At 34.8% G+C, this 24,501-nt stretch overlaps 1 protein-coding gene across 2 annotated transcripts in view; it reads left to right on the top strand.

The window, feature by feature from the left end:
• The window catches only part of fam184ab (family with sequence similarity 184 member Ab), a 264,813-nt gene that overhangs the window by 163,379 nt on the left and 76,933 nt on the right, over nucleotides 1-24,501 (top strand). For both annotated transcript variants that reach the window (XM_056445388.1, XM_056445389.1), the window contains exon 11: nucleotides 12,397-12,609. In XM_056445388.1, coding sequence (XP_056301363.1) covers nucleotides 12,397-12,609 — 213 coding nt within the window. The remainder of the gene's footprint in view (nucleotides 1-12,396; nucleotides 12,610-24,501) is intronic.

The following is a 24,501-nucleotide window of genomic DNA, read 5'->3' on the forward strand; positions in this document are numbered from 1 at the left end:
TTAATATTATTTGACATTATTTTTGCACAATTTAGGATTTTATATACTGTAGGCTCAAAAATGATGCTGGAAGATATTAATTATTTGCGGTAAATAACAAGGTTTAATATCAATCACAAGTTCAGAAAGGAGTACCGCAAGGCTCAGTAATACGAGGCTCATGTTGTTTTTCACCCTGTATATGCTTCCCATGGAGGATTTAATTAAGGGAACTTTTGAAACAAGTTTGTTTTCAGTGTTACTTATACAATTATATTACTTCTTAGCCTAATGAACAATACTAATCCACAAAAACTATCTCTACATAAAGGAATACTGTTTAGAAAACTATTTAACTCTGGCTTTATATAGCCAGATAATAACATAATATAATAACTCTTTTATTTAAGAGGCATTTAAAAAATATGTCTGCTTAATGTTCAGTACATAAAAGACATGTATTCATGAACTTGAAGCTGTAGAGTATTATAATGCTAAATAATTCAAAAAGCAGCAGAACTCTTATAAGAATGAAGAAATGTGATCATATTAGCCCAGCTCTGTTAACAATACATTGTTTCTTTTCTAAACAATAACCTCTTAAGGCCCAAGGTGTTTTTTTACATGCATTTTTTATTTCTCTTTGCTGTTTGGGCTCATTGGAACCTAATTAGAATAAAAATCTAAGTATCATCTTTTGATATGATGTACTTTTAGAGCAAAATGATGTCCATATATGTGTACTCGTGGTCTGAATTTACGAAAAACACTTTGTCCTGAATGTTTTTTAATGCATATTTAACATTAATAAGATTATTTATTTTAAACTTGCTTTGACTATCAGAGAGTAAAAACAAAATTTTTTCCCCATTTTGGACAGTTAAAAATAGTGTTTGGGACATTTCATATGCTGCAAAACAGTTGCAGAATGACACTGTATGTCTAAAACAAAATATAAAACATTTAAAGTATTTAAAATAGCCACTTAAGAGCTAAAATGTGCTGTCTATGTATGTGGACACTCGAGCGGAGGTTACATATTTCAGGTTTGTGTTTGTTATACAACAATGGTGAGGTCAGACATTTTAAAGCAAGTCAACCTTGATGAAATAGGGAGCCTACTCTCAAACTAAAGCATCTCTTTTACAATATATGAAGTACAAATAGGGATGTGAATGTTACGAAAGAAACTACATTACAACTACATTTATTAACTGAAGGTGAAAAGTTTTTAAAAATACGAGGTGAAAATGCCAACACAGATGCACTGAAAATACATGCGAAACAACAAAAATATTTGTAAACATATGTTTGACTGCAGTTTCTGGGTAAAAATGAATGCTATGAGCCAGTATGATGCCAACTTTGATCCTTTTTACAACAATGATATTTATAGAGGCACGTTATCGAGAAAAAAAATCTTTTCTAAGTTCTTTGCATAACACTAAATAAATACCGCAAAACAACTTAACGGTGTCTTTGGTTTGTAGCTTATTGAAAACATTTGCCGTACCTGTCTATCTCCATATGGCCAACTTTTCCGGTGTGGCCAAATTGGTCAGTAGCTCACTTTGTCTTGTACTTGTGATGCAGAGCCCTCAGGGTTCAAGTCCAGTGCAGCACGGTTCCATAAAAGCAATGTAAAAACAAGGTAAAACTATGACGATGGTACACTTTTCTCTTATGTTTGCTTTTGAAAACACTATTGGTTGGTTTAAGGTAGGGGTTTAGGTCAGTGGTTTGCTGGTCTAAGTGATCTGTAATCAAGATGCCGTTGTGTATAAGGTATAAGGAGGACATGTATCTGAAACATACGACTAAATGTAGCCTAAGTAACGTATTTCAGATTCGCAAAAGTATAAACAGCGCCTTCTATTGAATTTGTCATCAGAAACGTGCAACGAAACGCACGTAATGTATTTGGCATTTCACAAAAATATTGTTTTTTTTCAATGAGCCTCTGAAAAATCCAAATCCAATTGCGAATTAAAATTGTTTTTTACTGGAAATTTGATCCCTTACATATATTATAACTAGTCAGATAGCTGTTAAACTGCAGGTTGCAAGATCTGCTCACCAATTAGATAGTCACTAGATGGCTGTAATGATAATTTTCAACATTAATCACAAGATTACAAGCCAATAATTCCGATTTTTTTTTTCTTCAAGATATTTCATTAGCTCTATTCGGTGACCTCCTGATGCCTGCACTTTATTTTATAGCTAATTATTTTTCCATGGTCTACTTGTCCTTGCCTAGAGTGTGGAAATAGAATATTACAGATGGGGGAAAAAAAACCCAGGCTGAAAAATGACAAGGCGGTGAAAACATTTCAAGCTCTCTGTTTGAGACCTTATGCAAGTCCCCATTCGAAACCCACTGAAAACCACAGGGTCCTCAGGCAATCATTTTTCCCTCAGTGTAGAGCATAACTCTTCTCACACCATTTAAGCTACGCTAGTTATTGATGTCTCAGATCATGAGGCATATTGAGAAGGGGTGCCATTATATTTCCGAGCATTCAATCTTACGGTTTTTTTGCATGGCTTGAAGAAGCGACCCAAACAACACCTAGAGATGAGAGTATTAGACACTCTGTGGTGAGTTCTTTTAAATTAAGCTAGTAAAAGAACATGCTAGCAGCATCATGACAGTTTTCGATGAAGCTTTGTATAAAGAGGAGCTCGGGATTTCAGCCAAGACCCCTTGTTCTTTTAAATCCTTTTTTATATATATAAGTACGGGTCAGAATAAGTACTGTATGTTTAATTTCGTGTTTAATTCTTTTTCAAATATTTCCCAAGTGATGTTTAACAGAGCAGGGACATTACACAGTGTTTTCTATAATATTTTTTTTCTTGTACAGAAAGTCTTATGTCTTTTAGTTTGGCTATATATATATATATATATATATATTTCTTTTTTAATTTAAATAATAATAATATTATTAGCCCCATAATATTTTTAAGAACAAACCACTGTTGTCCAATGACTTACCTAGTTAACTCTATTAAATTAACAAATTAATATCACTTTAAAGGCACCTATTTTACCACTTTTACAAGATGTAAGATAAGACTTTGGTGTCTCCAGAATTTGTCTGTAAAGTTTCAGCTCAAATACCCATTAGATTATTTGTTATATAATGTAGAATTTTGGTGTCTGGGGTTTTTGCAGCCTGTGGCTTTAAATCCAAATCAGCTGCTTCTCCCCACCCACTGCTCCAATGTGCATGTCTGCTTCTTCTGCCTTACGTCAGATAAACAGCAGTCAGTGATAGAAATAGACGCAGATGAAGTTGAAATAAGGTCACTAGTCAAAAATGCCAAGTCAGTTTATTTGATGTATTTGGTGGAGTCTATTCAAGCCTTTCTGAAATGATGAATCACACACAAATGCTGTTTGCAGTACACACATGTGGCCATGGTGAATATAGCAGTTAAGGATTACATATTGATTTAACTTTTTTTTTTATTACAAACATTCTCTTAACGTTTTAAAACGTTTTTATCTTATGAAATTAATTATTGAGGTGCAGCTGATCACAGAGAGTTGTAACTTATGTTTTAATAAAGTTTTTTGCAAAGAAATGTTCTGTGGACATGTATATACACATGTTATTATGGAGACATGGTGCCTGTCAATCAAATCGGTCGGCGGGAGAATCGCACTGCCACCTCATGTTGCGGTGGGCCTCAAAATCACTGGGATTTGGATCCTATTTTAACATCAGGAAATTTTAAGAAAGAGACTTAATGTGTTTCTATCACTCCAATGTTATTGACACACATAGTGACACACAGTTCTGTCCAAACAGCTTACAAAAGATGATTTTCATCATACTATAGGTGCCCTTTAAGTAGAATACTAGTATCCTGCATATTAACTAGTAAATATTATGTAGTTATCATATCAAAGACAAAATGAATTAGTCATTAGAAATGAGTTACCGTTATGTTTAAAAATGTTGAAAAAAAATATCTCCATTAAACAGCACTTGAGAAATATTTCAATTGTATGTATCTGTAACCCTGATTGATGACGGAACATTATTTTAGAAATATTTACATTTCCGGAAAACTACAAAAATATGAAACAGTAAAATAGACACTGGCAATATTTGTCTTTGAGTCATGGACAAGTGCCATCTTTTTAAATATAGTTTGATGTGTAGTTGCTTATTTCATGTCATCTTTTATTGTGAGATATTTGAATGTATTTGTAAATTTAATTTTAATCTACATTTACCATACAATGCTAATTAATACAGTTTTAATCTATAACTGCTCATGAATTTAGCAGAAATATAAACTCTTCACGTTATTGTGTTTCTCGATATCTGGCAGCTAGCTTAATTACCTTTATTTGGGCTCATGTTGAGACTCTTGAGTGGTAGTGTAATTTTTGGCTTGCCAATAGTTTTATTTCAGAAATGCTATTTTTTGCTTTGTACAAATTCTTTGTCCCAACTGAACTTTCATGCTTCTTAGATCATTTTGTTTAGGACAGATACAGCGTTTCACTCACCTATTCTATATGCACCAAATGTTACGTTTTTAATGTTATGATGAACTCATTTAAAGAGACAGTTCACCTAAAAATGGAAGATTATGCCATCATTTTCTTACCCTTTTGTTTGTATGTATTTATTTTGTTTTTATTATGGAAGTCAATGGTTACAGGTTTCTCAAAATATATTTGGAGAAAAAAATACTCAAACTGGATTGGAAAGAAAATGGAGAAAAGGATGACATAATTTATATTTTTGAGTGAACTCTTCTTTTAATGGTGGCAGAAGCTGTACTCTCAAATCAGGATTAAACTCCCTGCTACTTCCAATACAAATAATTACAGCAGAACAATACAATTCCGTCAGATTTAGTGAGTGACTCCAGTTGTAGTTTGAAATTTTAGCTCAAATTCATTAATTTTCCTTCACGTTAGTCTCTATTTCAGAGGTCAACACAGCGGAATGAACTGCCAACTATTCCAGCATATGTTTTATGCCGTAACCAAGTATAAGGAAACACCCATGCACTCTCATTCACACACACACTCATACACTATGGAACATTTTTGTTTATTTAATTCACCAAAGCACATGTCTTTGGACTGTGGGGGAAACCGGAGCACCTAGAGGAAACCTACGCTAACGCAGGGAGAACATGCAAACTCCACTAAGAAATGCCAACTGGTTCAGCCAAGACTCAAACCTGCAACTTTCTTGCTTGGAGGTGACAGTGCTAACCACTGAGCCACCATGCTGCCATTTTAGCTCAAATTATTGTATTACTTGCACAACAGATGCTTTTCTTATTGTCAGCTTCAGTGTATAACTGGTCTGCTTTCATCATCGTGAGCTTTATTGTTTTATTTACTTGTACTGTATACTGTATGAATGCTCAGTTTTTTTTTTTTCAACCAGCTGAGACTTTCTTTCTCAGAGCTCTAAATATGTCAGATCAAGTCTTGTTGCCACGGTGAGGTCTATAGAGCTTATTGGAGAAGAGAATACAGTCACTGCTGAAACGTCACCCATCATCAGCACTAGTGCACTAGATAAAGCACAAGACCTTCTTGAGGACAATCAACCTTATACTATTAGATGTGCATTATATATATATATATATATATATATATATATATGTATGTATGTATGTATGTATGTATGTATGTATGTATGTATGTATGTATGTATGTATGTATGTATGTATGTATGTATGTATGTATGTATGTATGTATGTATGTATGTGTAGTAAATTTTCTAAAGTGTCTACTATCATTTTGCAGTGTAAGTCAAGTAGACTGATCTTTTAATCCATATTGTGATTTATTTTATCTATCGAACAATAAAATAATAATGTGGGTTATACACTAACTGACAAAAGTCTTGTTGCCTATCCAAGTTTTAGGAATGAAAAATAATAACTTGACTTCTAGTTGATCGTTTGGTTGATTATTTTATATGAAAGGTAAAGGCCTCTAGATTACGCTTATTTTACCAAAATAAAATATGATCATGACTTGATTTTTAATTATTTAATTAGGACAGTAAGGTCTGACTTTGCTTAGACAAAAGTCTTGTCACTTTTGTCAAGAAAGATTACAGTATAGAATAGAAAGTCACGCTACAGTGGAAAAAGAATCAATATTGTCTATTTCTCCCATGAGCTTGGAGGACTGCATCCCTACATCTCTGCAATACTCAAATAACTTAATAATAAAGTCATCTGGAATGCCAAAGAAAGCTTTCTTGCAGGACTCCCAGAGTTCATCAAGATTCTTTGGATTCATCTTCAATATCTCCTCCTTCATCTTACCCCAGACTTGCTCAATAATGTTCATGTCCGGTGACTGGGCTGGCCAATCCTGGAGCACCTTGAACTTAGGTGTGGAGGCTGAAGTATGAGAAGGAGCGCTATCTTGCTGAAGAATTTGCCCTCTCCTGTGGTTTGTAATGTAATGGGCAGCACAAAGTTCTTGATACCTCAGGCTGTTGATGCTGCCATCCACTCTGCAGATCTCTCACACGCCTTAAACTTGACTGATTTCTGTGAGAATCTTGAGTCCTGCGTGTTCCAGGTCTTCTATATTTGCCCGTATAAGTCTTCTAGTATTTGTGATTATAGGGATGCAGTTAAACAGATTAAAAACAATAATCTTCCTTCTGCCACTTTTCCAAATGATCAACTAGAAGTCAGGTTATTTTTTGTTGTTTATACAACTGGGATCGACGACAAGACTTTTGTCAGGTAGTGTATTCATCAGTTGTTGACGACAGACGAACGGACATGAACATGCTGAATAAAAGAATGTGCGGATCTGTCTGCTAAATTGTGCAAAAGTTTTAGCAACTTTCTAGCAAGTACAGTACCTTTCTTCATATTCTCAAGTGTAAAAATCTATTTTTCAGATTACAACTTGTGTTCATATTTTGTCATCGTCAGCAGCACACCGGCGCTGATATCCAGGCATACTGAATCCACATCCTACTGGCATGAAAATGAAATTATTCGCTGATGCAACGACAAGCACAGCATCGTTTTATTGCCTGTGCAAGTGTAGGGTTGTTGGTGCGTATGACTTATCGAAACTCTCTCTCTCTGTCAGCCTCTAGTCATATGAGACCTGCAGTAGAACGAATAAATGAAGCCTCCTGCTATAACAGAGCCAATCCCAGACGTCTAGAGACCCTCAGAAAATGTCACCCATGCCAGTGCATTAACAAAAACTCAAAATGACCCTCAGCCCCTTCAGAGCAAATTCACTGTCAAAAAAACAACAACAGTGAGTTGAAACGGTCAGTATTAAAAAGTTTTATATAGATATAAAATTGAAAAAAAAAAAATTAATTATGTTATGAATGAACATGAGATATGGTAATAACTTCCATTAAACTGTAAACGGTCAACAATTTAAAAAAAATTGGGAGTAATGAGGTGGTTTTATTCTCCTCACATATTTATTCTCTTATTCTCCGTCTCTTCATTCCTCTCAGTTTATCCATAGAATATGTAAAGTCTTATTGGAATTAACAATATTCTTTCAGAAGACTATAAACAACCCCAAACAGTCAAAAGTGTAAGTGCAGCTTAATAATCACCTGCAGAACAAGGTAGAAACAATAAAATGAAGCATGTGCTGTTTTATAAATAAAATCCTACTGTACATAAAATTAATGAAGGAATCAAATATCACTTTTTCTTTGCATCATTAAAGGCACAGTATGTTATTTTCTCCACTAGAAGGCACGTTTTAACAACAAGCAAAGGCATATTTTGATGAAGTCATGATCAGGCCCGGATTAGCTGATTGGGAGGACCAGTGGGTCGGTCTGTTTCTTCACATTTAGTGTTAAGACATCTATTACTGTTTGAGTTACTTATGTAGGTATACATAATTTATTTTTTATTTTTTGTGTGACCTTTAGTAGCACACTTTAGTACGATTTGCTCATCACCCAATGACGGTTGGGTTTAGGGGCGGGGTTGGGTGCCACGCCTCTTTTTTAAAATCGTACAGTTGCATATGACTGAACTTGTATGTATTCGTACGAATTAGCCACTAAAATGGAACAAATTTACTGATATATTCAAAAATGACCCCTCTATCACAAAGTCTGTATGTTTGAAAGGGGCTATTGAGTGGTTTTAGAGGAAAGGAAGGTTATTCAGATGCATTTATAATCATTGGAAGCCCAAATAAAAAATAGTCTCTCATTATTGCATCTTTTTGTATATTAAGGATCAGCTCATGTGCTCCAACATATTGAATGGTGATCAAATCAGACCCCATGTTTATCTTCTCACCTCGTCCCAGACATTCCTTTTAGACTTGAATTTACAGCCACATTCTGATCTCACAGCTCAATTCACAGAGGAAAACCAGAGCCAGTGAGTGTTTGCGCACAGAAGCCTGTTAGCAGTTTGTGGAAATACAAATGCTGCTTGCGTAAGCAGACTTTTTTCGGTTTATCCTCTTGTGGTCTTTTCAAGGAGCGTGTTTTGCAATGTTTAGCTAATCAGCAGTGGTTGCTAAAAAAGGCTCTATTACTGTTACTCATATATAATGGAAAATTATGGATTCATGTCATTAGGTTTAAAGGACTAGTTCACACAAAAATGAAAATGTCTCAATATTTTCTCACCCTCAAGTGGTTTCAAATCTTAATGCGTTTCTTTATTCTGTTGAACACAAATTACAATATTTTGAAAATGCTGGAACGTGGTAATGTTTGGCATCTATAGTTGAAAAAATAAATACTTTAGAAATCAATGGTCACAGATTTCTCACATTCGCCCAATCATCCATGCATGCATCCATTTTATTTATTTATTTATTTATTAATTTTTTTTCAGAATAGTTATTTTTTCTGATTTAAACAATTGGAGTGTGAGTAAATGATGACAGACATAATTCAGACACCAATATAATTTTCTCTCATTTTTATTCATCATTTTTATATTTGAATTACATTTCTATTCTATTTTCTTTTTTAAATATTTCAAGTTCTATTTTAATGTTTTTTTTTTTACTTTGTGTGATCATCATTAATGTTATTATTATTATTATTATTATTATTATTATTATTATTATTATTATTATTATTATTATTATTATTATTATCATTATTATCATTATTATTATTATCATCAGCATCATCATTATTATTATTATTATTATTATTATTATTATTATTATTATTATTATTATTATTATTATTATTATTATTATTATCATCATTATTATTATTATCATCAGCATCATTATTATTATTATTATTATTATTATTATTATTATCATTATTATTATTATCATCTGCATCATCATTATTATTATTATTATTATTATTATTATTATCATTATTATTATTATCATCTGCATCATTATTATTATTATTATTATTATTATTATTATTATTATTATCATTATTATCATTATCATTATTATCAATATTATTATTATTATAATCATCATCATCATCATCATCATCATCATTATTATTATTATTATTATTATCATCAGCATCATTATTATTATTATTATTATTATTATTATTATTATTATTATCATCATCATCATCATCATTATTATTATTATTATTATTATCATCAGCATCATTATTATTATTATTATTATTATTATTATTATTATTATTATCATCATCATCATCATTATTATTATTATTATTATTATTATCATTATTATTATTATTATTATTATTATTATTATTAGCATTATTATTATTATTATTATTATTATTATTATTATTATTATTATTATTATTATTATTATTATTATTATTATTATTATTAGCATTATTATTATTATTTTTATTTTATTTTTTTACATTTTTTAATTTGACATTTTAAATTTCTTTTTAGGAGAAACATTATTTATTTAGTTGTTTTATTTTATTTTTATTTAGTAGTTGTTACATTATTCATCAAATCCTGTTGTTTGATACAAACTGGAATCAAATCAGTTGGGATGTTTCAGTTTTAAAAACAAAAACCTTGAGAATGCCCTAAGTTATTTGATTATTGGACTAAAATATTTCAAACTTAGACATAGATCTGGTTACAAATCCACTTCTGTCCATTTTTGGGTTGGCAGTAGATGCTAACCTTTCAGTAATGGTCTGAAAGGCTTTAGCTTTTACTACTTTACTAGCAAGAGGTCTCATCCTGTAAAGTGGAAACATGTCTCTCCACCCTCATTTAATGCATGGATAAAAGAAGCGTTCACAAAAAAACTAGACTATCACTTACTGGTTCTTTTTATTTATTTAATTTTTTGACAAGTTGTGGCGCCCCTTTTTAGGTTATCTACTGGCTAACTCTCTTGATTCTTAAGCTAAGCAGTAATATATGAATACATATTTAATATTCATTTTCATTTTTCATTTATTTATCTTTATTATTATCATATAATACATTTTTTTTATATTAATTATGTTTATTTAGTTTTTTCAATGGAAGTTATAGGCTGTGGAGGGAGCGAAGTCTTTATTTTAGGGTAGTGTTAAAGAGCCATAAAAACCCACCCTTTCAGTTCAGGTCTACCTCAAAATTTTTTCAGAAAATGCTCCATAATGGGCATGGAGCGCTGTTAGCAGAGGGAGGAGTGGGCGTGACTGGCAAAGCAGGGGAAAAAGAGGGGAGCGAACAACTGTTAGTTAGCTTACAAAATGAGAGACAAATCATGAGGAGATGCATGATTTTATAGTTTACAATAAAATGCAAAGAAATGAATTATAAGTAATTTAATGCCCTGCTACATTTGTTATTCATAATTTCATTTACACATAACCACAATTTTTTATATCATCATGAAGATAATCATGTTAATATAAACACTATAAATGAGGAGGACTTCTCTCCTCCTGAATCCTCGGGTCTGAATGCAGACACAGTGAATAGCAGTGCAGCAGGTCTCTTGCCCTATCTATTTCAACCATTAACCCTGCTGGTAATCTTTAAGATTTTAAACATATGGGTAACACAGCAGCACGGATGTAGACGATGTGTCTGAATAGTAAGCTGCTAAAAGACAAAGTCTGCCATTCTCCATTTCTCGTACAGTTCTTCCGACAAAAATGCTAGCTGCAAACCAACAGCTTTGCTGTATAGGCCCTGACAAAATCGCATGGGAAAAGCATACAACAAACCCAGTGGATCATGAAAACAAACACATATGACCTGTGCCGTGAGCAGACGCGATCTCACCCAGTCATTGGGTCACAGTTTGGCTGGTCTGCCTTGCTTTCAAAAACCACATGCTCTTGTGAAAAATTAGGAAGCAGGGTCTTCTCATAGGATAAGAAAATTCCACTATGAATAATAATGAGAAACCCACACATCATCACTCCACTAGCAGATTCGCGCTACGTCACCGATTTTGATTCAAATATAATTTGAAACTTGGAAGATTAGCTGACAAAAGCTCAAAATTATCCTGTTTTCCCCACAAAGCTGACAGGGGCTAACATTAGTCCTTTCACACAGTGATACCAGTAAATATCCGGAAAATTTCCAGAACAACTTTACTGGTAGATTTTTAAAAAAATCTGTTCACATAGCCAAGATCGTTCTGGAATTTTTTCGGAAAAGACCATTCACACATCCATTCCAAAATACCGGCAAATTCTGACATCATTAATCAGAAATGAGCTCTAAACGGCTGCGCTAGTATTTGTACACATTTGACTACATTACAAACTCTGTGGATGGATCAGTATTGTGAAAAACTTTGATGAAAACATATAGAGAAACACTTTCACATGTTGAGAAGTACATAATATGTGTGTGTGCTGGGGCTTACCGGCTGCTTCACGTGCAAACGAGACGCATCACGCAACTGAACTGTCTGGAAAAATATTCAAAGGCTTTTATCTTCATAAACAGCGTGGATGTGAATGTGTTTCAATGTTCTGATTGGCTAAAGTAGACATCACACATCAGCGCGTTCTAGACGTGAATGCGCTCTTTCCGACAATCTTCCTTCTGCTTTACACAGGGTAGCATTCCGGCAGTTTACCGGTAATGTTACAACTTCTCTTTTTGGAAAATAGCATGAATGAATTTACCGGTATTTTTAAAAAGGGCCTGTTCACACATACAGACCTTTCCGGAAAATTACCGGCAATTATCCAGAAAGGTCTGTATGTGTAAATGGGGCTATAGTCTTAACTGATTCTCAATACACACAAATCTGTTGAAACATCCAAAAAAGTACTCCAGGGTGTCCTGAACCTTTAACAACAACATGGAATGTTGTAAGTGAATGTTGTAATTGATATTCCATGTAGAAAACCTTATAAAAGAAATATAAACCTCCAACATTCCATTCATTAAGACTTTTACAATAGTATTCTTTTTTTTTTCTTCATTATTCCTCTTTATCTGTGTGTGCAGATCTCTCTGCTGAAGCAGAGTCTGGAGATGCAGCTCTCGCAGTCGCAGCACTCTCTGCAGCAGCTGCAGGCTCAGTTCAGTCAGGAGCGGGAACACCTGGGCCAGCAGCTGGAGGAGATGGAGATGGAGCACCAGCACAGACAGCAGCGGCTGCAGGAGGCTCACTGCTGCGCCATACAGGACATGCAGGAGGCCCGCAAGCACGACCTCAAGGTAACACTATTTATTTATTATTTAGTCGTTTCCATTGGTTTATTTTTATGTCTCATGTACAGCACTTTGGTCAGTCTTGTGGCTGTTTTTAAATGTGCTTTATAAATAAATGAACTTGAACACTTGCAGAAATGTCCAGACAGTCTGTGAAGCACTGGCATAGCCTAAAATAACATCTGCATAAACTAGGTGTGCCACATTTGTGACTCTGGATCATAAAACCCGTCATAAGTGTCACTTTTGATCTATGGTTTTTTTTTGGATTGGATATAAAAACTATTAAAAAAAAAGTAATTTAAGGGATCAAAAAAAGTGTAAATATCCAGAAAATTGCCTTAAAAGTTTGCAGAGACTTTTATTTCAGCTTTTTGATATTCTTCCAACTGAAACAGAATATGGAGTAGGGGGCGTGACTTTATTTTGCACATTATTCCCTAAAGTGCAAACTAACGGCAGTGCCATAGAGAGAGAGAGAGAGAGCTGCGATGTCCAAGAAGTCCAAAATGTTCGTCACATGTAATAGTTCCAGGAAATGCTTTGCGGATAATTAAAATAATGTTAGATAATATTAAAACATACACAATTTATTTTTAGAAACTTCATCCCTTTCAAAAGTGCAAAAGAGAGACTCCGCTGTTAGTACTAACTTCTGGGAACTTTCGAGAAGCTCTTTGGGCCGCCATTGCTGTTGAAAAAAATGTTCTGTTGGATTCAATGGAGTTGTCACATTTCTCTCTCTCTCTGTGGCTCTGACTAACAGTAAGAGAGGTTATTAATATGCAGTTGCTATGGAATCCTTCAGGTTGATGTCAACAGAAGGGCTGCCAGTCCACACACCATGTGCAGACTTTCATTGAAGACTAGCACAACAACAAAAAAATCATTGAATTCATTTGCACTGATTAATTATTCAATTTAAAAAGCACAATGTGAGCTAGCCGAATAAATATTGTAGGTTTTGATTTCAAGCAGATCCCACTGGAACTACTATATTTCTATAACTGCTAGGGTTACCATAGCCATCATTCTGAGTGTTCTTTTATAAGACGTCATATTGTCACATCATGTTTACGTCAAAGAGTTACTAGAACACCTGCGATTTTCACTTTCACAAGGTTTTTTCATGACACTGAAAATGTTGTTTCGAAAGATGTGTCTGAATTAAAGCTGTTTTTGCTATCACATTGTTTTTTTTCAATTTGTTTTCTGTTGTCAGACAGGTTTTTGTCGGCAGGAAGTTGCTAGGCAACAGAGGCGCGCATATCATTCACGTATGAATTTCACTTCAGATTCAAAATCGCTCCAGTTTTGTTGCAAAATGGCTGACTTGGATTTTTGCGAGTTTAGCTGTGCTTTATGAGCTATGGAAGACTGAAAAAAGACATGGATTTGTTCAGTGGCATGTCTGGGTCCATCAGATCACTCAGCGTGGTGAGTTTTAACAACTCCTCAAGGTGCTGCAACTGGAAGATGGCCGATACTAGAGAAAGCCCCTGATTGGTTATTGCAGCGTGAATTTTTTGCAAAAAAATTTTATTTTTAAACTCGAGCAGTTAGCGTGAATCATGAGTTATATGTGTGTCAAACGCCCAAAATGCTCTTGTGCAGTGCCATTCACGCAAACTGCACTGCATGATGCCTATTGCATCTTTGCATAAACTTAACATGTGAATAATTTACAATTAATGCTTCATCCATTTCTGTGTGAACGCACTATTAGTATTCTATTCATAATACAAAGGGGCATAGAATAGTGCATAAGTATGCAATTTGGGACATGTCTCATTTTTTCATACTGACAGCTGTCAATGATAGACAGTTAGCAACAGTAGCTAAGGGCAAGCGGTGCGTACCAGTTCAGTAGGTCAATAAATCTTTATCAAATACACATTGAAAATGTATTATACACATAGACATTCCCTTTTTGGAAAAGACACAACTCCTTTACTTTCCTGATTTTGACTGTAATGTAATACGCTTATTTCACGTGGCTGCTTTTTTAAAGAACGAAAGCGAGGCTGTGGTGGGAAGAAACCCGGAAGTATAGGATTAGCACAGTAAGCATTGAAACAACATGTTGTGTACTACAAACCTCCAGCTGTTGCCGCGATTTCAATATGTAGATATGGTGTAAACATCACTTTAATATCAATCAGTTCAGTTTAATTTAAACACTTAAAAGCATATTAGACATTAAACCAAACCACAGTCTCTTTAAGAGTAATATACTTAAGTGTCCTCCTAGGCTTCAGTTTATGGCACCAGGTAAACACAGTGAGAAAGCTTCTCTGCTTCAGCCTATGTATCCCAGTCAGTGAGAAAACAATGCAGTCATCTGTAGCACACCCTCGTGTTGTCTGTAATAGTGTTGTCCCGGTACTGAAGTTTTAAAAACATCCATTTCCCGCTAACATTTAAGCACTGCTGAGCACGTTCTGAAACAGCTGATTTGCCATAGTATTCACCGGTGCTCAACAGAAATGACTGTGATTGGCCGTGAAGATCATCAGTTCAGCGCTCTTCACAGATTGCAAACACGGATGCACAAACACTGGAGCGTTTTAATGCCATGAAAATCAGTCGATTCATTAAGCGGATCGCTCGCCTGTGTTTGCACTCGGTAAACATCAGTGAAGTGCGGTGAACTGATGACCTTCACGGCCAATCACAGTCATTTCTGTTGAGCACGTGAACACAATGGGAAATCAGTGGTGTTTAAGAATGCCTGCCATCAACAGTGCCTCAAATGTTAATGGGAAATTGACTTTTTTTTATTTCATTACTGAAATTTTGTATCCTGACAAGTCTAATATAGTGAATGTATCAGTTCATTACATTGAGTTTGATAAATGGCATCTAAAACGTGTGTTTGGGAAAGAAAACTTTAGCTAACTAGTGCCATTTCCCTTAGGGTCCGATATCCCTTTTTATTTTCACTATTCATTCAGAACGAACTTTCGGGTCACTCTGAAGGCAGTGAAAATATAAAATTGTGTCGCTTTCTCTTCGTTGATAAGATATACAGCCAGGTACACAATATTCCTGTATGACTCAGGTGATACTTCCAGGTTTCTTCCCACCGCAGCCTCGATTTCACTGTTTAAAATGGCGGCCATGTGAAATTAGTCTATACCATGCACCTTTTGTAAAGCTATTTTGGAACGATAATTACTGTGAAAAGCACCGTACAAATCATTTGAATTGAATAAATCTGCATAATCGCAATTATTTCTTAGACGATCTATCATCAGACAACTTTCTGTCCCACATCCCTGAATAAGCTGTAGGCTCTGTGGGTTAGTGCTGGCTGAATGCTGTTTCTGCTGTAATGTGGGCTTTATCCAGGACCTGGTGACTCCAGGGGAGTGAATCTCTCGCTCCGGCTAGAAGCGATTGCCTTGAGCTTAGCTGAAGTGGCTCCACACCGCAGGCCTGGAGATGAAGGCTGTGAGCGGGACAGCAGGAATGAACACCGCTTGAATAACTGCTGATAACTTGAGATTGACTTGCCGAATGCAGCATCAAGCAGAATCACAGGCTTCACTTCACGCTTTCAGACCACAGAGAAAACAGTTGAGCTGCAGAGTTTGGCTTGTTGTGATGCCATGAAGCAGCAAATGCTATATATATTTAACTATATAAAATACACTTACATAAATCAAAACTAATAAAAAAATGCATAGATATTGAAATGCATCTATAATTTGTATGATATACATACACTCGCTGGCCACTTTATTAGGTACACCTTACTAGTACTGGGTTGGACCCCCTATTGCCTTCAAAACTGCCTTAATCCTTCGTGGCATAGGTTCAAAAAGGTATGGAAATATTCCTTATAGATTTCAGTCCATATTGACATGATAGCATCAGGTAGGTGTTCCATGATGCGAATCTCCCGTTCCACCACATCCCATAGGTGCTTTATTGGATTGTGCTCTGGTAACTGTGGAGGCCATTTGAGTACAGTAAACTCATTGTCTTTTTCAAGAAACCAGTCTGAGATGATTTTGCGCTTTATGACATGGTGCGTTATCCTGCTGGAAGAAGCCATCAGAAGATGAGTACACTGTGGTCATAAAGGGATGGACATGGTCAACAACAATACCCAGGTAGGCTGTGGCGTTGATACGATGCTCAATTGGTACTAATGGACCTAAAGTGTACCAAGAAAATATTCCCCACACCATTACATCACCACCACCAGCCTGACCCGTTGATACAAGGCAGGATGGATCCATGCTTTCTTGTTGCTGATGCCAAATTCTGACCCTACCATCCGTCGCAGCAGAAATCAAGACTCATCAGACCAGGCAACGTTTTTCCAATCTTCTATTGTCCAATGTTGGTGAGCCTGTGTGAATTGTAGCCTCAGTTTTCTGTTCTAAGCTGACAGAAGTAGCACCCGGTATGGTCTTCTGCTGCTGTAGCCCATCCACCTTATGCCTTTCTATCAGCTTAAACCAGTCAGGCCATTCTCCTCTGACCTCTGGCATCAACAAGGCATTTGTGTCCGCAGAACTGCCGCTCACTGGATACTTTCTCTTTTTCAGACCATTGTTTGTAAACCATAGAGATGGTTGTGCATGAAAATCCCAGTAGATCAGCAGTTTCTGAAATACTCAGACCAGCTCGTCTGGCACCAACAACTATGCCACGTTCAAAGTCATCTAAATCACCTTTCTTCCCCTTTCTGATGCTCGGCTTGAATTGCAGCAGATCATCTACACCTAATTAAGTGGCCGGTGAGTGTATATATTTTATAACTAAACATAAGTGAACGTTTTCTCAGATATATGCACGCATGTGTATATATATATATATATATATATATATATATATATATATATATATATATATATACATACATAATAAATATACACAGAACATACATTGTCAAAACATTTTTTTCTTTTTCTTTTTACATTTATTTAATTCACTGTACTAAATTAATATAATAATTATAAATATCAATGATATTAAATTTAATAGAAGGTAATTAATATTTTTTTAAATAAATAATAATATGATATTTCCCAAGTGATTTTCAACAGAGAAAGGGAATTTTTTTTCCACAGGATGATATTATTTTCACAGTATCATACTTTTACATTTTTATTCCAGAGCAAGTCTTAACATTACTATTATTATTTTTTAGCTGGAATTAAATATAAATATATATTAAAAAGTTGTAATTGATCAATTTTAACGGCTCTCCCTTAAGACATTTTTTTCTTGAATTGCACATTAACCTGAATACTAGTATCTTGCTGTAATAAGTCGGAATACAATGGAGTTGAGGATCCAAGTGCAGTTTATTAAGAGAATAGTCAGGCAGTACATAATCCAATAGTGCAGTCAGAGTACAGGCGAATGGTCGGGGCAAGGAAAGGAAAGGAAAGGAAACGCTTTGTAATGCTTACTTACAGTATAACAAGACTCAGCAAAGAGTGTGTGTGTGTGCGCGTGTTTGTATGCGTGTGTGTGTGCGTGTGTGTGTGTGTGTGTATGTGTCTGTGTGCTAGGTCTTCTTTATAGTCCTAATGTGCGTCCCAAATCGCATACTTATGCACTATTCTACGCCATTTTGTAGTATAAGTAGTGTAAGAAGTGCATTTACACTGAAAACTCTAAAAAAAAATTAATAAATAAGTGTACTTTAATTACCGTGATGATTCACTTATTCAGCTGCTAAAATGAAGTGTGTAACGTTGGACACTTCACGCACTCAACGACCACAGCTTTGCTCACGTAGCGAAAGGGACGGAGATTTCAGGCGCTCATGTTGAATTACTGTTTTTTATTTTAGATTGTGAGAGCAAAATTCTCCTACAAGAGTGATTATACCGCCTCCCGATGGTGAATGTGGTTACAATCATGGCAGGTATTATTTGGTACTTTGAGTGGAGAACATGAGACTGTTTCCTATGACGCTCCAGAGACAGACGAGTCTTCGCTGAGGCCAGCTTCCAGCCTCCGCCACTGAGACTGCAGCTCTGCACAAGACGTTTGGCCAGCGGAGAAATTAAAATGGTCGTGCCCAACTGAGCCTGGTTTCTCTCAAGGTTTTTTTTCTTCACTTCCGCCTTTAGTGAAGTTTTTTTTCCCTCTCCGCTGTCGCCACTGGCTTGCATGGTTCAGGATCTGTAGAGCTGCGCATCGTTGGATTTGCTCTTCAATATTTGGACTCTCAGTAGTGATTATTAAACCACACTGAACTGAGCTAAACTGAACTGAACTTAAACACTACAAACTTAACTACACTGTTCCTATTTACTGTGACCTTTTATGTGAAGCTGCTTTGACACAATCTACATTGTATAAGCGCTATACAAATAAAGGTGAATTGAATTGAAAATTGAATTGAACTTTGGTCATTTATTTCACTAAATTGGCAGCCATCAAACGTCATCAGGGAAACAGTTTGGATTTTCCGCTTAGTAAAAAAAGTTTTTGTTCCATTTTGGTCGACACTACAGATACTATGCTGTTGAGTGTTTAAGTGCATAAGTACACAGTGCATAAGTGCATAGTGTATGGTGTGTCATTTGGGACACAGCTCTAGTAATCAGTCCATCAAGAGCTTCCAGCTGTGTGTGTGTCATCAGAGGGAATGAGGAGTTGGTGTGTGAGTGCAAATACTTCTGGGAGTTGTATTTCATACAGTGGCAGATGTGAGGTTCTCCAGCGATCTGCACAGGCTAAATTGCTGGTGATCATGAAATTTGTAAAATATTTTGTACGCATGGCTAAAAAAATAATTACAATTCAACAGGGTTCATTTTAATTTTGTCTTCAACTGTATGAAACATTATTCAATAAAGCTACAGAATGTGCAACGTCTCTACAAGGTGTTTACCAGGACAGACAGCTGTGGTCAGAATGCCTGCTCATTTATGTGCTGAATTTGGCAGGACAAGATGTGACTTCAGAGCCATTCTCAATTTGCAGTTTATTTCAGCAAACTGCTGTGTAATGCTTTTTATTGCTCCATGTCACAGCTGGTCTATGAGCAAAATTACATGTGATAACACCAGCTGACCTCAATTACTGATATGACCTACTGTCCAGGACAAACCACATCTGGAAAAATAAACCTCCTCCACCTGCTGCCAATGGACAATCCGTTTATCTAGCAATGATGTTATTAGGAAATACACACACTGAGGTCAACTGGTTACAGTGAGCCAGCATGACACAGTTTTTACCTCTAATCTGATGCCAATGTAACAATTCCATTATTTTCATTGGCTCTATGTTTGTAATTGATTTGTGTATTTTACTTTTTACTAAGCTGGCATGTACAGTTGAAAACAGAATTATTAGCTCTTCTGAATTATCCTGGATATTTTTTCTCCAATTTCTGTATAACGAGAAGAAATGTGCTAAATATAATAGTTTTAATTAGACAAGATAATGTAATAATGCAAATTATTGTATAATGATGGTTTGTTCTGTAGACTCAAAAAAAAAAATTTTACTTGTTCAAACTAAATTAAAATTAGCTGAAGCGACACAATTCTTGAGATTTCATTGGTACAACTTAATTGTTTTATGTTTAATCCACATAAATTTGTTAAAAGTGTTTAGTTAACTTAATCAGTTTGTGTTGGGTCAACATGAATGAGTTGTGTGGAACCCTGCATTTTTTACAGTGTAGAGTATTGGGAAATGCAATGCCATGCAATTTATTGGAAAAAAAAATTACAAATGACAAAAATTCAACAAAATTCTATATATATTTTTTGTTTCTCTTGATTTTTGCTCTTTAAAAAAAGGCCTATTTTGCCCTAACATGTAGATTTTATGTTCAATTCAATTCACCTTTATTTGTATAGCGCTTATACAATGTAGATTGTGTCAAAGCAGCTTCACATAAAAGGTCACAGTAAATAGGAACAGTGTAGTTTAGTTTTTAGTGTTTAAGTTCAGTTCAGTTTAGCTCAGTTCAGTGTGGTTTAATAATCACTACTGAGAGTCCAAATATTGAAGAGCAAATCCAACGATGCGCAGCTCTACAGATCCTGAACCATGCAAGCCAGTGGCGACAGCGGAGAGGGAAAAAAAAAACTTCACTAAAGGTGGAAGTGAAGAAAAAAAAACCTTGAGAGAAACCAGGCTCAGTTGGGCACGACCATTTTAATTTCTCCGCTGGCCAAACGTCTTGTGCAGAGCTGTAGTCTCAGTGGCGGAGGCTGGAAGCTGGCCTCAGCGAAGACTCGTCTGTCTCTGGAGCGTCACAGGAATCAGTCTCATGTTCTCCACTCCTCCATGACCATCACAGTAGCTGCTCAGGATGGCCAGGTCCAGGATATAAAAAACCTTGGGATCATCTCGTCGTTGGTCTTGGATCGAGTCAGTGACTCTGCATAGTCTGAGGACCTCGGGAAGAGTATCCCCAGGTGGAAATGGAGAATAAAGAAAATAATTAGCGTAGCTGATGTTCACAGTGTATATCAACAAGATGCATAACCTGTGTGGAAGCCCCCAAGTGGTGCACTAAGTGTATGCTTTACTGAACAGATAGGTCTTTAATCTAGTTTTGAATTGGGAGAGTGTGTCTGAGCCTCGGACGTTATCAGGAAGGCTATTCCAGAGTTTAGGAGCTATAAATAAGAAGGCTCGACCTCCTTTACTCGACTTTGCTATTCTAGGTACTACCAGAAGCCCTGAGTTTTGAGACCTTAAAGAGCGAGTTGGATTGTAGCGAGACAGAAGATTATTTAAAAGCTTTATATGTAAGAAGCAATATTTTAAATTCAATACGAAACTTAACAGGCAGCCAGTGTAAGGATATGTGTATCAAATTCAATTCAGTCCAATTGAAGTGGCACCCAGTGTGGTCTTCTGCTGCTGTAGCCCATCCGCCTCAAGTTTGGACGTGTTGTGCGTTCAGAGATGCTCTTCTGCATATCTTGGCTATAACGACTGTTTATTTGAGTTACTGTTGCCTTCCAATCAGTTCAAACCAGTGTGGCCATTCTCCTAGCACCTCTTGCATCAACAAGGCATTTGCACCGACAGAACTGCTGCTCACTGGATATTTTATTTTTTTCAGACCATTCTTTGTAAACCCTAGAGATGATTGTGCGTGAAAATCCCAGTAGATCAGCAGTTTCTGAAATGCTCAGATCAGCCTGTCTGGCGCTATCAATCATGCCACGTTTAAAGTCACTTAAATCACCTTTATTCCTCATTCTGATGCTCGGCTTGAACTGCAGCAGATCCTCTTGACCATGTCAACATGCCTAAATGCATGAAGTTGCTGCCATGTGCTTGGCTGATAAGAAATTTGCATTAACGAGCAGTTGAACAGGTGTACCTAATAAAGTGGCCAGTATATACATACATTTAAAAAAAACACAATTCGAACTGTCAGAAATATATACACAAATAGGAAAAAAAGACTAATATGATTATTTAAAAGATAAAGAAAGAGAAGGAAATAATAATAAAAGTGATGAATATAAAATACTATGAACTACAATACACAACTGTACATTTATTCAGATTGTTTGTAATAATGAGAAGAAACAATCTCAGACACTACAAGTCAACCCAACATTACACAAACCCTTGTTGCTTTGCTAGTGTGTTGGCAGTGCTTTTTGGCATGTGAATAATTACCATTCTTGCATTGATGCATAATGTAAATCTGATATCATCCACGCACAGCAGTAATTCACATGTTGATGAGTCTGGCATATGTAAGAGTTTTAAGAGCAAGTATAATTGCTATATTTGAGCAGTTCTTACTCAGCTGCCATTAAAATAAGCCTCCTGTCCTCGTTTCGTTGATGTAATGAGTGGCCATCCAGCAGAAAGGGTTATGAAATCTCATTTAATAGCGTTCTGCTTCAGAGCACCATTTCTGGTGGATGTGCAGGCCCGTTTATTGACTGCTGTTTAATTATCATCAGTGCTTCAGTGGTTCAGACCAGTTATAATCATTCACAACATCCACATCAGCATCTCTCTCCGCAAAAACAAAGTCATTTGGAGGAATAGGTCTTTTTCAATAGGAATACAGGCTCAGTGATTAGTATTGTTGCCTCACAGCAAGAAGGCCGCTGGTTCGAGTCCCGGCTGGGCCAGTTGGCGTGTCTATGTGAAGTTTGTATGTTCTCCTCGTGTTCGCATGGGTTTTCTCCGGGTGCTCCAGTTTCCCCCACAAGTCCAAAGACATGCACTATAGGTGCATTGGATGAACTAAATTGGCCGTAGTGTATGAGTATATGTGTCTGAATAAGAGTGTGTATGTGGGTTTCCCAGTACTGGGTTGCGGCTGAAAGGGCATCCGCTGCATAAAACATATGCTGGAATAGTTGGAGGTTCATTCCACTGTGGCGACCTCTGAAATAGAGACTAAGCCAGGGAAAAATGAATGAATGAATGAATGAATAGGAATGCATATTTTTATAGTCTTTTGAACAGGTTTTTATGAAAAATATATTTTGTTTGTTTGTTTTGTTTTGACTGAAAGTTAAATAAGAAATAAAAATGAATAATAATATTGATACATAATAAAACAGATTAATGTTTCATGATTTTCTATTCATTAGAAATGTTTAAATTGCTATATTAAAAACTGGAATAAAATGAATCTGCAAAATTAAAATGAAAAAACAATAATTGTTGTTGAATAGATTACATGTTCATGGTTTTAATTAACTTTTGATTACTACAAAATAAAAACCGCAAAAAAACTACAACAAAAATAGTTTAGATTTTTTATAATCATTTTAATTTAGTTTTATTTTATTTTATTTTATTTTAAATTTATTTATTTATTTATTTATTTTATTATTTTTTTTTTTAATCATTTTATTTATTGTAGTTAGAATTTATTACTTTTTTAAAATCATTTTATTTTATTTTAATTTAATAATTCATTTTCATTTGGCTTAATCTCTTGGTCACAGTGGAATGAACCTCCTATTTTATTTTATTTTATTTTATTTTATTTTATTTTATTTTATTTTATTTTATTTTATTTTTTATTTTATTTTATTTTATTTTATTTTATTTTATTTTATTTTATTTTTATTGCATTTCATTTCATTTCATTTTTTTATTTTTTATTTTATTTTATTTCATTTCATTTCATTTCTTTTTTAATTTAATTAAATTTTTTATTTTATTTTATTTTATTTTATTTTATTTCATTTTTTTTATTGTATTTTATTATATTTTATTTTATTTCATTTTTTATTTTATTTTATTTTATTTTATTGTATTATATTTTATTGCATTTCATTTCATTTCATTTTTTTATTTTTTATTTTATTTCATTTAATTTAATTTCTTTTTTAATTTAATTTTTTATTTTATTTTATTTTATTTTATTTTATTTTATTTTATTTTATTTTATTTTATTTTATTTTATTTTATTTTATTTTATTTTATTTTATTTTATTTTATTTTATTTTATTATTTTAAGCTTCATGATTTTCAGTTAATTGTACATGCATTTTGGTTTCCACAACTAAAAAAAAACAAAAACAAACTGAATTTAGAAAGGTAAAAACTGAAAATGGAAAATTTTGTAGAATTTATTCTTATTAATAATTTATTCTTAATGGCGCAATGGGTAGCACGATCGTTGCACAGCAAGAAGGTCACTGGTTCGAGCCCCAGCTGGGTCAGTTGCCATTTCTATGTGGAGTTTGCATGATCTCCCCGTGTTCACGTGGGTTTACTCCAGGTGCTCTGGTTTCCCCCACAAGTCAACAAATCCTGCGGTATAGGTGAATTGGGTAAGCTAAATTGTCCATAGTGTATGTGTGTGTGAATGAGTGTGTATGGATGTATCCCAGTGATTGGTTGCAGCTGGAAGGGCATCTACTGCATAAAACATATGCTGGAGAAGTTGGCCGTTGATTCAGCTCTGGC

Source organism: Danio aesculapii, chromosome 20, assembly GCF_903798145.1.
Source record: "Danio aesculapii chromosome 20, fDanAes4.1, whole genome shotgun sequence".
Lineage (NCBI taxonomy): Eukaryota > Metazoa > Chordata > Actinopteri > Cypriniformes > Danionidae > Danio > Danio aesculapii.